Below are 14,796 nucleotides of genomic sequence, written 5' to 3'. Positions count from 1 at the left end.
GGGGCGCAGGTCCTGGATGCCGCCAGGTGCATGGAGCGGGCCATGCTGTGCTTGTCCCTTCCCTGTCCCCTCTCCTTTCCCACCACCAGTTAAGGCCTTTTGGGGTGTCCTTCCCCCCCCTGCCCCAGTCCCCTCTGGGCTCCCATTGCCTCCCTGTGTGGTGCGGAGCCTCCTCGCCCATGCCGGCACATCATTATTCAAGTCACACGACGCCTATCGCGTGTCCCTGATGTGCCAGTTAAGTCACAGCTCTAATTATGCACTTAAGCTCCCCAGTCGCTCCTCTTTCCTCTCACATCACCAGATGGACACCTGGGAGGCCACCAGCCGTCCCCCTCCTGGTGCCCCACCCCCTGTCCTGTCCCACCTCACCCTAAATATGCTGGGCTGAGCTCTGGCAGGAGCTGAGCACCGAGATCAGATTCCCGTGACACAGAGACTGTCCCTAAATCGGCACTGTGGGGTAGGGCCATTACAAGGGGCCCTTTTTGGCCTGGGCTGCCTCCCGTGCAGCCCATGAGGGAAACAGATGTGGTGTGCGGAGATGCTCCAGTTGTCGCCCAGGAGGGACAGTCCCAGCCCTGGGGTCCCCAGGGGATGATGGTGGGACAGAGGGATGTCGGCAGATAGGGGGGACCCTGTGCTGCTGCTCCCCAGGAGACCCGGGGCCAGCCCTGGCCCCCAGAGCCACAGACGTACCCCAGGAGTGTCTCGGCCACCCCCAGCCATCGCCTGCGCCTCCCTGCAGCGCCCTGAGCCCGCGGGGGGAAGGTGTCCTGCACCCCATCGCAGAGCTCTCCTGACAGCGCATCGCCTGCATGGCTGCTCACCGGAACCGCTCCGGGGCCTCTGCCCCCCCCGGCCCCCAGGGGCTCCTGCCCGGCTGCGGATACCCCTGGGGGGATGCTGCACATCGGGGGGACTCTGCATGTCAGAGGGGGCACTGCAGGGGTCACAGGAGACGGGGAGCAGCGCTGTGGGGAGACCTGGGGGCCGGGGGGGGGGCATCTGCAGAGGGTGCTGGGTGTGTGGGGTCCTGCCCGGGGGGCTGCCCGGGTGCGGTGCTGGGCAGGGGGAGCTGTACGGGATGCTGTGGGGGGTGGTGGTGGGGGCTGTGGAGTGCTATGGGGCGCAGGAGGGGGTTGTGTGGTGCTGTGGGGTGCAGGGAGGGGCTGTGGGGTGCTGTGGGGTGCAGGGGGGCGTTGTGGGGTGCTGGGGGATGCTGTGGAGCGCTGAGTGCCATGCTGACAGGGTGTCGCAGGGTGATGTGGCGTGATGTGGGGTGCCGGCTGCCCGGCTGGCGGGGTGCTGTGGGGTGCAGGGGGTGCTGTTTGGGTGCCGGGGGGTGCGGGGGGGGCCAGGCTGGCGGGGTCTCCGTGCCGGGGTGCCGCCCGCCGACCGGCGCTGCCGAAGGCCGCTGCTGCCACCTGCCGACACCCCGCGGCGGGCCCGGACCCGGGGGGGCCGCCCCCGCCCCCCCCCAGTCCCTCCGGGCCCCCCGAGAAGGGACACCCCCCACCCCCCCCGGCCCCAGGCCCAGGCGCGTCCCGCGGGGTCCTGCCGCAGGGGCTGGGGCCCGGCGGGGATGGGAGCGTGGCCCCCCCCGGCTCGGAGTCTCCCTCCCGGCTCCGTGCCCCCGGTCGGCGCCCCCCGCCCAGGCCCCCCGGACCCGCTGCCGTTGACCCCCCCGGGTCCCCGTGGCTCCTCGGTCACCCCGTGAGATGGGGCGAGACGCCGCGAGAGGGAGCCCGGGACTCGCGTGTGGCGGTGGCACTGGTGGCACTGGTGGCACTGGTGACAGCGGTGGCGCTGGCGACAGTGGCGACGGTGTTTAACGCCGCTGGTCCTTGGGGAGGGCGGGGGGACGAGGGTCAAGGCTGCGTCTGGACCCCTCTGGGCGCCCTCTTCCTTGCCCCAGCGCCAGACCCCGCGGTCTCACCCGTGCCCACCTCAGCGGGCTGTGACCTCCCCGGGATGGCAGTGTCACCTCCGCAGCCCTCGAGCCCCATGGTGGGATACAGCAGGGACGAGCTGTAGCCCCCCCCGAGCCAGCCCTGGGCACGTCCCGGCCGCCCTCCCCGCCAGCACCCCCGAAACCCCCAGGCAGGACGAGCTGGGGCAGACCCCGGCCAGGGGCTGTCCCCACCACGGCTCAGGGAGCCCTGTGACCCTCTGGGCATGGTGACAACCTGCCACCGTGGCAGGGAAAGCCTTAGAGGTTTGGCGCTTCTGCAGACCATGCCAGGGGAGGCGGCACAGAAAGCTGGTCACCAGGATGCCCACAGCACATCTCCCCTCCCAACACTCCTCCAGCCCCCCCGACCCCAGCTGAAAATACAGCTGGGGACCCACTTGTGCCCAAACTGCCCCAAACCCGTGGCCCAGCTCCGTGTCACGGCGCTGCTGAACACACGTGTCCAGGTGCCAACGCGCGTGTGCCCCACAGGGACCAGGGCTCCTGTCCCCAGGAGCCCCGACCTTGGCTGCGTGGGCAAGGTGAGCTGTACGTGCTCCAGGGCAGCAGCGTGGGCACCACGGGGACGTGGGGACGTGGGGACGGAGCCACTCCATTATGAAACGTCCCTGCATCCCCGCGGCGCTAAGTCAAGATTTAGTGAGCGATCGGCTCCTGATCCAGATGAGATCGGGCATCACAAAGGGCTTTGTATTCCAGGAAGCCTATTAGAGATTTAAATTATACAAATGGGCTTTTTACCAAAGATCCTCATTATCTGGGCATTTGCTCTTAATCCTCAGCTATTCCTGCAGCCCCTGCCCTGCGCCCCCGCCGCGGCTCCGCTTACCTTCACCATGTCCTCCACGGGGCCCTGCGTGGCGTGGGGACGGGGACAAGCTCTGGGGCCGGTGTGGGCCCTCAGGGAGGGGGCTGCGGGGCGTGGGGGAGACCCTGGTTGGGTTTGCTGGTACAGCCAGGGGCTGAGCCCCTCTTGCCCCTCTCCCCTCCCAGTGCGTCCCAGTGCCCCAGCAGGCTGTGGGGACGACGCCTGTCTGTCTGCCGGGCACTCACCCTCCTTAGGGCACGGTCCCGGGGCAGCCACAGCCGCCCCGGCCATGGCCGGGCTCCTCCTGTGCCACCCTGGATGCATGGATGCTCCCGTGGGCACGTGGGGCCGGGGTGGCCGATGCTGGAGCCCAAATCACCAAAGACCCTGCATGTCCCACCACGGTGTGCCGAGCCCTGGCACGCCGGGTGCCACCGAGCCCCACCGGCTTGGGGACAGCAGCCAAGGCCAGGCCAAATGTGACACCAGCACATGCTGCCCTGTGCGCATGCGTGTGTGCGGAGCTGTGCGCCCCAGGGACACGGTTTCCCTGTGTGTACGTGTGCCCTGGGGCACGGGAACATGCTCGGTGGGGGGTGCGTGTCCCCTGGGCAGGGCACAGGGTCTCCCCACAGCCCCATCCCACCCAGCCCTGCTGCAGTGAAGCCTCCAGGGCTTCATGGCTGCTATGGCAACGCAGGAAATTCCCGAAGAAATCCCTGTGAGGAGGAGGAGGAGGAGGAGAAGAAGGAGGAGGAGGAGGAAGAGGAGGGGGAATCTCCCAGCCAGGGCATGCCGACACCCCACGTCTCTCCCCGCTGGCGGTGGGGAAGGCATCGCAGCGGTGCCCGCGGCCATTTCAGCATCCTCCTGGCAGCATCTCGGCTTGGCCACAAGGCTGGGGCCAGCGGGAGCCAGCCCCGAGGCAGCGCTGCTGCCTGCCCTGGCTATTCTGGGGCCCTGGGGGGACGGTCCTGCTCCCCGTGACACAGCTGAGCCCCAAAACCCACCGGTGGGAGCATCAGCCACGGCTGCAAGGAGCACGGGGCGATGGAGGGGGCTGCGTGCCGAAAAACCACAAGGCTGCGGGGCGGAGGGGGTGAGGAGCCGGAGGGGATGGGCTGGGGGTCATTTGCCCCCAGCCCTGGGGACCCTGTAAATCACTGAGTGTTTGATGGCAGAGTCCGGCCCTGCCCGTGCCCCCTGTGCCCCACATTATCTTCTCTCTCCCCCCTGCAATCCTTTCCAGCGCAGGGGATTAGGTGGGTTTAGGGCCGGGTTTGAGGCAGAAATGGGATCCTTTCAAATCAGCCTGCGTCAGTTGTGCCCTCTGCCACTCATGCAGAGCGGGATTAAAATAGATATGAGGATTATCGGAGGGGAAATGGCACCCCCACCTTGGGGGCCCAACTTTTCCCCCAGCCTCAGCACATCGGCGTGTGGGGGCATCGCCCAGCGCGGGGGCTGCCTGGCTCGTGCCCCCCGGGGTGCCTTCAGCCCCGAGGGCACAAATCTCTCCCCTTTCTGCTCATGCCAGGGTCCCGGTCCCAGTCCCACCCCATAACCACCTCCAAACATCTTTCTTACGTGGGATGGGGGGAGACGCCGCCGCCGCAGCAGCTCTCATCGCCCGTTCCCTTGTTTCCAGCGCGATCCCATTCCCAAAACACCCCGTGGGCTCAATGCTGGTCCTGCGCGAGACTCCTGCTCGGATCCCACGGGCGTTCCCAGCCCTGCGGAGCCACCGGCCCCTCGGGCTGGGACATGGGCACGGACAGGAACGTGGACACGGCTGCTGCTACGTGGAGAGGGAGAAGGAATCGACGGGGAGACGGCAGCACGCAGGAGGATGCTCAGTGCCGAGAGGCAGGTGAAGGGCAGGAAGGCGCCCGTGCAGGTCCCTGGTCCTCCAGAGCCCTCCAGCAACAGGCAGGGCAGTGCCACCAGCGCGAGGCTGTTAAAAAGGGGGAAAACCCGCAACGAGAGACCGATATTGCCTTTATTGCCTGTTCCTGTGGCACAGCGAGGTCCCCGTGGTCCCCACGGGCCAACGCCGCAGGCTGGGCTGGGTCCCCTCGCCGGCCCAGCAGCGGTTTGGGCAAACGCTGCCCACCGGCATTTCAGAACTTGCCCGTGGATTTTGGCCGCTTTGTCAGGGCGGTCGCTGGCTCCTGCCCCGCTGCAGGTTGGCGTTTTGGGCCCCGAGGTGCCAGGTCTCCCTCAACAGGCACCTGCAGCCTCTCAGCCCCACTGACCTCGGTTCCCAGCAGATTTTGGGGTGAATTAGCCACATTCTGCATCTCTCAAGCGGTCCTCCCCCCCAGCTCCCCCTTCTCCCGCAGCCACCCCAGTCCCTTCCCCATTCCCCCCCAGACCAGTGCCGGGGCTGTGGGTTTAATCACTTTATGCATGTTTATCTGTGTAATTGGGAGAAGAGTGCCTCTTCCTCCCATCTGCCCCCGCCATCTGCTCCCCGCGGCATCGCTGAACAATCCTGGGCTTTGCAAATGGACGGAGCTGGTGCAGGAACGCAGGAAAACCTGCCGGGAATGGCACCTCCTTACAGTGAGCATCTGTCTCCACCAGAGCCTTTTCCCAGTGCTGGGAGCAGCTGCCGAAAGCTGCTTTGCTCCAGCCCCTGGAAGGGCTGAGGACGCTGGGATGCCACATCGCGTCCCCACGGCCGCGTGCCGGGGACACTCAACTCAAAATGTCCCCTTCTAGACCCAGAACACTTGGCTTGGCACCTTCTTGGGCCACCACACGAAGGTCACGGCTAAGCTTGTGCCCAGGAGCCGGGGATGCCCGAGGCACGTGTGGGGGATCCCCGCGGCCCCTGGCTCGCTCTGTCCCTGCGGGGACCACCCTGGACCGTGTCCTGGTGCAGCGGCTCTTTCCGAGGGGACAGGATGGGGACAGGCAGGTGTGACGGCAGGGGTGGCACATGGTGGAGAGAGTGGTCCCCAAAGAGGCGCCCGCACGGGGCTCTGTGTGTCACACACCCTTGTGCTTCCCCATCCCACCCGCCTCATGGCAGCCCGGGGCGGGACGGCACCCACAGAAGGGACAAGTGACATTTGTAACGGAGCCCTTGAAGACCTGACCAGGGACATGTCGCAGTGTGGGGGGGTCAGGGTCTGCAGGTGGCTCGAGGCCCCGGCTCCCAGCTCTGCTGTGCCGACGCAGCAATGCCGGTGTGCTCCCAGCGCTCCCAGTGCTCCCAGCGTCCCAGAACGCCCCGGTGCTCCCAGAGCTGCCCCAGCCCTTCCCAGTGCCATGGGGGTCTCCCCCTCACCCCAGAGCCCGGCTGGGGGGGGGACCGGGGGCTGCACCCCCAGCCCCACGGCCGGGAGCTGCGTGGGGCAGTGTCCCGGGGGGTTTGGGGGCGTACGTGGGGCCCCGGCGCGGGCGGAGATTCCCGGGGCAGGGGCCGGGGCTGCTGCCGGTGCCGCCGGTGCCCCACCCGGCGGCGGTGCCCCCCGGAGCCGGTGCCCCCCCGCAGCCCGGCGCTGCGGCGGGCACTACCGGCGGGCGCTCCCGGCTGCGTTGGCGCACGGCGGCGGCGGCGGCGGCTCGTCCCCGGGCAGGTAGGAGGCGGCGGGGATGGGGGTCCGGGGCGGGGGGGGCAATCGGGGGGCACTGTGAGACCGGGGGGACCGGGGCACCGGCACATACCCAGCCCCCGGGCACGTCCCTCCCCGCCGGCGGCTGCAGAAACCCCCCCCGCCCCGCCGCATCTTATCGGGGATGCTCTGTGCCCCCCTCCCGCTCCGCCACATCTTTACGGGGGTGTCCTTTAATCCACCCCCCCCGGGGGGACCTTTCCTTGGGTGTGTCGCCGGCAGCCCCCTTCTCTCCGGTTTGTGCCCGGTTTGGGGGAAATCCCCTGTAGCCCCCCCCGCCCTGGGAGCATCTTCCCTGGGGGTGCCCAACCACCCTTCCGGAGGTGCCCGCTTTGGGGGGGTCCTTGCAAACCCCTCTCGGGGTGCTGACCCCCCCGGGGGCTTCCCTCCCAGCGGCGGGAGCTGCCCCGGGCAGTGAGGAGGGGGCACAATCCCCCCGGGCAATGGGGCTGGGGGTCGTGCCAGCCCCGGGGGGGCCCATCTGGGGCCCTTGAGCAGGGTGGGGACGTGCAGATCCTCCCCTGGGCTGCTGGAGTGGGGATGGGGCTGTGATGGGGGGCGATGGAGAGACGCTGTGGGGTCCCGGTCCCGCCTGACTGGGGGTTCCAGCCCTGCTGGGAGGCTCCTCTTGGGGAGTCCTGTTCACCCTGTGATCCCGAAGGAAGGGGGTTCAGGGGTGCTGGGCCCCCTCTCTACCCTGGGTAAGACAGCGGGTGCTCCAGGCTCTGAAGCCCCCCACGCACCCGTGTACCCCCCCGAGCCCATCCTATCCCCACACAGGGGCCACAACATAGCCTGGGGTGGGGGGCAGCGGGTCAAGGTCCCCCCCAGAGCCCCCGGCGTGAGCACCCGGGGTGTGTGGCCAGATGCTGGGCACCCACCCTGGCGTCCTCCCAGCCCCTCTGCGCTCCTCGGGGGTGGCCCCGGCAGGATGGGGTGCTCCGGGTCCCCCAGGGGTGTGAGCACCCTGAGGCAGGGGGGGGATCCCGAGCAAAGACCTGCACCCCCCGGCCCTCCCTGGGGCTCCCGTGCCAGCCAGAGGCATCAAATATTAACGGAGGCAGTGGAGGAGCTGAAAATAACCCTCCCTCCAAGGGAGCTGACCCAGATCCGGCCAGCCCCAAACCTGGGCTGGACCCACAGCCCCAGCCAGCCCACTGCCGGGGCCGAATCCAGCCCCTTCCCCTCCCCCAGGCTGCTCTGCCCTCCTGATGCCAGCTATGTATCGCCTATATATTATGCAAATGAGCTATAAGGACTTATTACGCAAATGCGAGGGGGCTGGCGCTGCCCGGCGCTGGGTGGTCCCCGGGGCTGGCCCCGACGGCTCAGAGAGGACGGCGGGGATGGAGGGGGCCGCATCGGTGTCCGTGTCCGCCCGTGTGTCTGGGGGCTGCCAGGGAGCGCTGCCCTGTCCCTCTCCCCTCCTGTAGCGCAGAGGGACCCCCCCGAGCCGGGCCAGGCGCCTGCCCTGCTGCAGCGTCGTCCCCGGGACGGCTGGCGTGTCCCAGCGTCATGGGGAAGCAGAACAGCAAACTGCGCCCCGAGATGCTCCAGGACCTGCGGGAAAACACCGAGTTCTCCGACCTGGAGCTGCAGGGCTGGTACAAGGGCTTCCTGAAGGACTGTCCCTCCGGCATCCTCAACGTGGAGGAGTTCAAGAAGATCTACGCCAACTTCTTCCCCTATGGCGACGCCTCCAAGTTCGCCGAGCATGTCTTCCGCACCTTCGACACCAACGGCGATGGCACCATCGACTTCCGAGAGTTCATCATCGCCCTGAGCGTCACCTCCCGCGGGAAGCTGGAGCAGAAGCTCATGTGGGCCTTCAGCATGTACGACCTGGACGGCAACGGCTACATCAGCCGGGAGGAGATGCTGGAGATCGTGCAGGTACCGGGCTCCCTCGCCCCGCTGCGGCCCCTGGTGTGTGGTCCCGTGTGTCACCTTGGTGTGACGGTGGCCGTCCCCTCCCGGGATGCAGACAGGACCCTGCGTCACCCCCAGTGCAAGGCTTGACAGGAGCCTGTCGCTGCCTGCAGAGAGCCGCTCACTGTGCTCTGCAGGGATCAGCCTACCCCGGGCATCCCCTGGTCCTTCGCTGTCCTGGGGACACCCCTTTGTCACCCCATCAGCCTGCTGGCCCCACTCGCCGCGGTCCTGGGGAGGGCTGGGTGTGCGCAGCTGTCCCTGAGCGCCCCGGGGCGGAGGGACATGTTGTCGGCAGAGCGACAGGAGATGCTCTCCTTGCCCAAACTGCGACCTGGTGGCATCGGAAGGTGACTGTCGAGGCCGTTGGGTGGCATCTCGGTGGGCATCCCCTCCCTGCAGGAGCGGCTCCAGCAGCCTCCCGCAGCCGGGTTGTTCGCCTGGGGCTGCCGCCGGCATCCACAGCTAAAGCCCCCCGTAACCTGATGGCACCGGGAGGGTGTTAAACGCCATTCCCAGGGCAGCGAAGCCCAGAGCTCCGTCCCCCGTCTCAGGTGGGTGATGACAGGGACCCACCTTGCACCCACCCTCATCCCCGTCTCCCTCTCCCAGGCCATCTACAAAATGGTCTCCTCTGTGATGAACATGCCTGAAGATGAATCGACTCCGGAGAAAAGAACGGAAAAAATCTTCCGACAGATGGATACTAATAACGACGGTAAATGAGAGGAGATGGAGGGGATTAAGGGAAAGGTCTCATGGCTAAATCCGGGGGTCTTAGAAGGAGCCGCACGCGCGCTGATTAAATGGCTCACGTCCGTCGGCGTGGCCGGGGGGAGCCCCGGCAGCCGGAGGGGCTCAGGGGGCTCCCGCGGCCGGGACCGGACCCCAGGGGTGCTCATCCCGGGCGGGTGGGCGTCCGCGGTGCGTGCCGGGAGGTCTCCGGTCCCGTGTGCGCACCCGGGGTAGGGTGGTGGCCACCACGCTGAGACGTGTGTCCCCCCCGCAGGCAAGCTCTCGCTGGAGGAGTTCATCAAAGGTGCCAAGAGCGACCCGTCCATCGTGCGCCTGCTGCAGTGCGACCCCAGCGGCGCCGTGCAGCTCTGAGCCCCACAGACCCCCACAGCGCCCCACGGCCCCCCACCATCGTCCCACCCTGCAGTTGGCCACCACCACTGTCCCCTGCCCCGCGGCCCCCGCCACCGAGCCCCCCACGGCCCCCCATGGGGAAAGAGCTGGAGCCCGGCTGAGGCTGGGGCAAGGGGGAGCGGAGGGGGGACAGTGCCCATTGCCGGGGGGGCTCCTGCCCTGGCTCGACCGGCGGAAGGATGGAGGCAGGGTCTGTCCCGAGCGAGGACGGTCCCCCCCCAGCGTCGGGGACTCGGAGCAGGGGGACAGCCCAGCCCGGTGGGAAAGGCTGGTGGTGAAGCCACCGCTGCATCTCCGGTGGGCGCAGGGGACAAAGAGCCGGGGGCTCAGGGGCCCCCCAGCACCCCCCACGCATGCACACACTGCCACGGCCACGGGGCCGGGCCAGCCCCTTCCCCACAGCCCCACGGCCGGCACACGGGTGGGGGCCGCGGGGAGGGGACACGCTTCTGGTCTTTTAATACCTGCAGAATAAAGTTTGTGTCAGTGCAGTCAGCGGTGGGAAAGGGACCGTCGATGCCGAGGGGAAAGTTTCTCCCCGCAGGGTCCAGATCCAGCCCAGTCGCCTCCCTCACTGCAGCCCCAGGCAGCCCGAGGCCATGGGGATGGGCTCACAGGTTCCGGATGGCGGCGTCCAGGGGATGTGTCCACCCGATAACCGGGCTGGGGGGCAGCCGGGTCCCGCCGTGGGGCTGTGCAGATGCTCGGGCAGGGCAGGGCTGCCATCCGTGGGGCTGGCCCTCGAGCCCTGCTCAGAGCCGGGCCGTTTCCACACTGTCCAGCCTCAGCAAGCCCAGGCACTGCCCGGGGTCAGGGCTCTCCACGGGGGCTGCCTGCAAGGAGACCTGCAAGCCAGAGAGACTGCTGAGAGCGGGACCGGGGGCCGAGAGCTTTGGGCCGGCAAGTCCTACCCCTATCCCGGAGCCCCCGAGCCCAGACGGGTCCGTCCCTGCACGGGAGCGGGTCGGTGCCGAGCCCGGGGACCAGGAGTCACCTTCCTGCGGTGCGCCCCGCGGCAGCAGCAGCCGAGGCGGAGCAGGTCGAGGGTGAGCAGGAGGCAGCGGGTGCCGAAGACGATCTCCATGGAGTCGAGCAGGAGGGAGATGGCCCAGAGGGATAGCGTGGAGCTCTGCGGACACACGGGGCATGGGGTCCCCGCACGCCCCCCCCATCCCCAGTGCTGGCACCCACAGCCCACGGGGGACTCACGTAGACGCGGGTGGGATCGAAGGGACACTCGCGGGAGATGGGGGCAAGGGTGATGTCGCTGACGGCGCAGGGGGCCAGCAGCGCCCGGCCCTGGCTACCCAGCGTCAGCCCGATGGAGACGGCCAGCCCCAGCAGGCAGCACAGGCAGCCCAGGCTGCTGCCGGCGCTCAGGGCGAAAACCGCCCATTTCTGCAGCCGGAGAGAGAAGAGGCAGCACGGCGAGGCAGGGCCGCGCACAGCCGCCTGTCCAGGCCCCCCTGGGGACAGTCCCCGAGCGAGGGGACGTGGCGGCTGTGCACGCTCCGCGGGATGGCTGCTGCCTGCCGGGTGCTGGGCGAGGGGCTGCGGGGCCGGGGGTGCTTACGAGGGCGGCGGGGGCGAGGTACCGGGACAGCATGAGGGCAGCAATTCCACAGGAGATGGTCTGCAAGGAAGCGCGGGGAGGTCAGCGATGCCTGGTGCTCGCCCAACCCAGGGACGTCAGTCCCCTTTCCCTGTTGACATTGTCCCTGAAAGCTTACCCGGCCAATTCGGCATCATGGGGGGCAGTGCTTCATCTCCCCCAGCCTCCACCCAAAATCCCTGTGCATTTAACCCCCCCGCTTTGTGCTAGAAAGGCTTATTTCGAGCAGGGAAGGGGAGATGGAGCAGTGCCCATCCCACATCCTCCCGCATCCTACCTCCTGCCCACCCTGCATCCATCCCACATCCATCCCACATCCATCCCACATCCTCCCGCGTCCCACCTCCTGCCCACCCTCCATATATCTGCATCTACCCCAGATGCACCCCATGGCCCCCGGTACCAGCAGCGCGGAGATGACGGAGGCGGCGTTGGCGACAGCGTACTGCAGGGAGATGGCGTCCCGGGCGTTGACCACGAAGCGGAGGACGGTGCCGTGGACGAGGGCGCCGGTGATGAAGTTGAGGTGCCCGATGATGAGGAGGATGAGGCCCGTTTTCATGAGGACTCTTTGGTGGCTGCCGGGATCGAGGTGTCCTGAGATGGAGGGGAGAGGAGGGATGGGCGAGGAGGCTGCACGGTGTGGGGTGCCCGGCACCGAGCCGTCCCTCCTGCCCTTGCACCACACTCAGCACAGGCAGGGGACATTTGGGGACAGCCCCAGAGGATGTGCCCCGTGCTGGTGGGGGGATGGTGCAGGAGGCAACATGGTGGCAGCCACTGGTAGCCCAGGTATGCAAACCACTGCTCCAGCCGGCTCTCCTGGGACCAGGGTGGCAGAGCGGGACCAGCGGCCACGGGGACAGGCGTCTCTGACGGGGCTGGGGAGGGATGGGATCCCCGGAGCGATGAGGAAGCTCTGGGGAGAGCAGCTGCCCCTCGACGACGGCTCCAGCGCTGGCTCTCGGTGTCTGAGGAGTGACCGCAGCACCACTGGGGCTGTTCCACCATCGGGACCCCCCCCCGGGTGGGTCTCCTGCCGTCACCCGGGTGCTCAGCCCAGCTCCATCCCTGCCCCTCGGCTCCCCGCCCTCCCTCCCTGCCTCAGTTTCCCTGCAGGAAGGCAGCGCTGGAGCCACGGACAGCACTGGGGCACCCTCCCATCGCAATCACCACACCAGACCCAGACTCACCCACTTGACACATCTTCGTTGGGCCGGGATCAGGCCATCGGAGCCCCTGGATGCTCCCGGGACCAGCTCTGCCTTCAGTGCCCGGGTTGGCAGCCGGATCCGTCAGGGCCGGGAGTGGGACCAGGCCACCGGAGGAGCTCGCCTGCTGCACCCCACCGCCACTCCAGTTCCTGTCGGACCAGCTCCCCAGGACGAACAAAGGGATAACTCCACCTTCGCCTGCCTCCGCCGAGGGGAAGCGCAGCCCTGTCCCCACCCCTGCACTCCCCTTGCTGCCGAGCCGGCGGCCATGCTGTGCCGATACACCACACCACGCCGCCTCGTCCCCTGCCCCAGCCATCCCCGCCACCTCCGCCTCCCCAGCACGCGCGGGTCGAACACCCTAAAGCGGCGGCGGCGGCAGACTGGGATCCGGCCAGGCAGGTCCAAGGGCTGAGGGTCTGGGAAGGGGAAGCCCCTGGGGGTGGGATGCTGCTGGACCAGAGACCAGCATCGTCAGGTACCAGGGATGGACCCGCACAGAGAGGGAAAAGCAGAGGGGTCAGGGCTGGCGCCGACCTCCCAGGAGGTGACTCAGGAGCCAGTTTGGTGGCAAACGCCCAAATGAAGCTTCCAGGGAAGTTACTGACAGCAAGAGAGAGCGAGGGGCGGGGGACAAGGGCTTGCCGAGGCGGCTGCGCGAAGAGCAGCCCAGCCCTGCTCACGCGGGGGTGCTTTGGGCAGCCCTCCCTCGCTCACGGGACGTCCTTGTTAAGCGACGCTCTCTGCAAAGCTCGTTACAGACATGAGGCACCAACAATTTAATTACAGGGACAGCAACGCAGTCCTGGCTCCCGAGACGGGTCTGGGGAAGGGCTTGGTCCAGGCAGAGGCTCAAAGACACTTGTCCCTAACAGCCGGCCCGAGCCACCGGCCCAGCCCTCGGCCTCCTCGGAGCCCTTGCACCCAGCGGCGCCAGGAATTGGGCTCAGCGCAGCATTAGTGCCCATCCTTCCCCTCCCCGAACCCGTCCGCAGCTCTGGCGCCCAGGGAGCGGGGAGAACTGACACAGCTCCGCTTCGGGACAAAGCAGGTCCAGCCACCGCAGCCCTGCCCGGCACCGCGCCGTCCCCGTCGCCTTGTCACACCCCTCCCCAGAGGCAGAAGAGGAGATGCCCCCATTTTCCCCGTGCCTTGGGCTGGGGCAGCGTTTACAAACGGCTGAGCAAAGGGCAAAGGCAGGCAGAGGATTTCACCGTGCACCTTGGGAAAGGAGGAGCTGGATGCGAGTCGAATGACAACCAGAGTCTTTATTCAAATAGTCCCTTAGGATGTTTGCAGACATACAGACACATGTACATATTTACACTCTTACGCACCTCACAGAGCTTGAACCAATAAATTAAAACAAAAAGAGGGCGGGGGATATTTTTTTTTTTTTCCTTTTTCTTTTTCGTCACGTAAGAAACAGCAGCTCCCCGAGGCGAGGCTGGGGAGCCGGCTGGAGAATCGCAGACAGAAGCCAACACGGACACAACCCTGCCCCAAAAGATGCAATGACAGCGAGTGTGCTTTTCACAGCCAGAGGCCACTTCATACTCTGGCTTCGATGCACTCCAGCTTGACCATTTCATCCAGCCTGCAGCCCTCGGCTTGGGCACAGTGGCTCAGGTGGGCACTTGGGCTCTCGGCACCTCTAGCTCTGGGGGTCTGTGGGCAGCCCGCGGCAGTCTGAGAGTGGGGGGAGTCGCATTCGTCCGAGGTAATGTCTGGCACGTCGTCCGACTGGCTGTCGGAGCTCTCCAGGTCGCTCCGTATGCTCTCAGGCTGGGCCAGGGTGATGTCCCAGGTTTTGCTGGCAATGCAGTCCTTTTGCTCACAGCTTTGGTGTGTGCACGTCTGCCCCTGCTCACCCTCCTCTTCCTCCTCCTCCTCCTCTTCCTCATTCTCTGCCATTTGGGTGTGGACGTGCAGAGAGTCCTCCGTACTGCTGCCGCTGGCCAGCTGGTAGTGACTTGGTTTGGCTTCGATGTCCACCTGGATCTCCATGTTATTGCACTCCCTGCAGAGACAAGCACCAGTGCGTTGCTGGGCAGTTACTGGGTTCGACTGGGTCCCCAGCGGGCACTGCATCACTGTACCGGGAAGACCGCGCTTCCCAGACACGAGCAAGATGCTGCTCATCACCCCACGGCGTCGGGGAAACAGCAGCACTCGCTGCTCAGCCGAGTTCACCCCCAGGCTGTGAGCCAGGAACTGAACTGGGAAAGCAGCAGAGTCTCCGCGAGCAGCCAGGAACAGACCTCGAGGGTCCTGGGCTGCAGATCCCCTCAGCCTTCACACCACCCATGCATGGAGGCTGCTCCCAGATTATCCCAGTCCTCCTCCTGTGTGAGTAAAGGGATCGATCCACTTGCCCGCTCCGGAAGCGCAGGCTGGTACAACTCCAGTCACCTCGCCACCCACAGCAGCGCCTCACGGAGCACAGATTCTTCCAGGACACCCACTACCAACACTCTTCTCACCAT

The 14,796-nt window shown here is 67.1% G+C and overlaps 3 protein-coding genes across 6 annotated transcripts in view; 1 reads left to right on the top strand and 2 right to left on the bottom strand.

Annotated features, from left to right (window-relative positions):
* Positions 1-13,564, top strand: part of HPCA (hippocalcin) — a 27,631-nt gene extending 14,067 nt beyond the window's left edge. Inside the window, exons 1-4 of one of the 3 annotated variants that reach the window (XM_074563226.1) lie at positions 6,254-6,370; positions 7,845-8,299; positions 8,948-9,053; positions 9,345-13,564. In XM_074563226.1, the coding sequence (XP_074419327.1) occupies positions 7,922-8,299; positions 8,948-9,053; positions 9,345-9,442 (582 nt within the window). In that variant the 5' untranslated portion in view covers positions 6,254-6,370; positions 7,845-7,921 and the 3' untranslated portion in view covers positions 9,443-13,564. Of the gene's footprint in view, positions 1-6,253; positions 6,371-7,839; positions 8,300-8,947; positions 9,054-9,344 lie in introns of those variants that run through there. The other 2 variants (XM_074563225.1, XM_074563224.1) reach the window with 2 other exon arrangements.
* Positions 10,237-12,302, bottom strand: TMEM54 (transmembrane protein 54). The gene is made up of 6 exons (XM_074563227.1): positions 12,290-12,302; positions 11,500-11,693; positions 11,058-11,117; positions 10,694-10,882; positions 10,479-10,613; positions 10,237-10,329 (listed from the first exon to the last, which is right to left on the bottom strand). The coding sequence occupies exons 1-6, from the start codon at positions 12,300-12,302 to the stop codon at positions 10,237-10,239; spliced, it is 684 nt and encodes a 227-aa protein (XP_074419328.1).
* RNF19B (ring finger protein 19B) overlaps positions 13,559-14,796 on the bottom strand; it is a 25,582-nt gene continuing 24,344 nt past the window's right edge. For both annotated transcript variants that reach the window (XM_074563215.1, XM_074563216.1), the window contains one exon: positions 13,559-14,330. In XM_074563215.1, the coding sequence (XP_074419316.1) occupies positions 13,862-14,330 (469 nt within the window). In that variant the 3' untranslated portion in view covers positions 13,559-13,861. The remainder of the gene's footprint in view (positions 14,331-14,796) is intronic.

This window comes from Larus michahellis, chromosome 19, assembly GCF_964199755.1.
Source record: "Larus michahellis chromosome 19, bLarMic1.1, whole genome shotgun sequence".
NCBI lineage: Eukaryota > Metazoa > Chordata > Aves > Charadriiformes > Laridae > Larus > Larus michahellis.
This window is presented reverse-complemented; position numbering and strand designations above follow the sequence as displayed.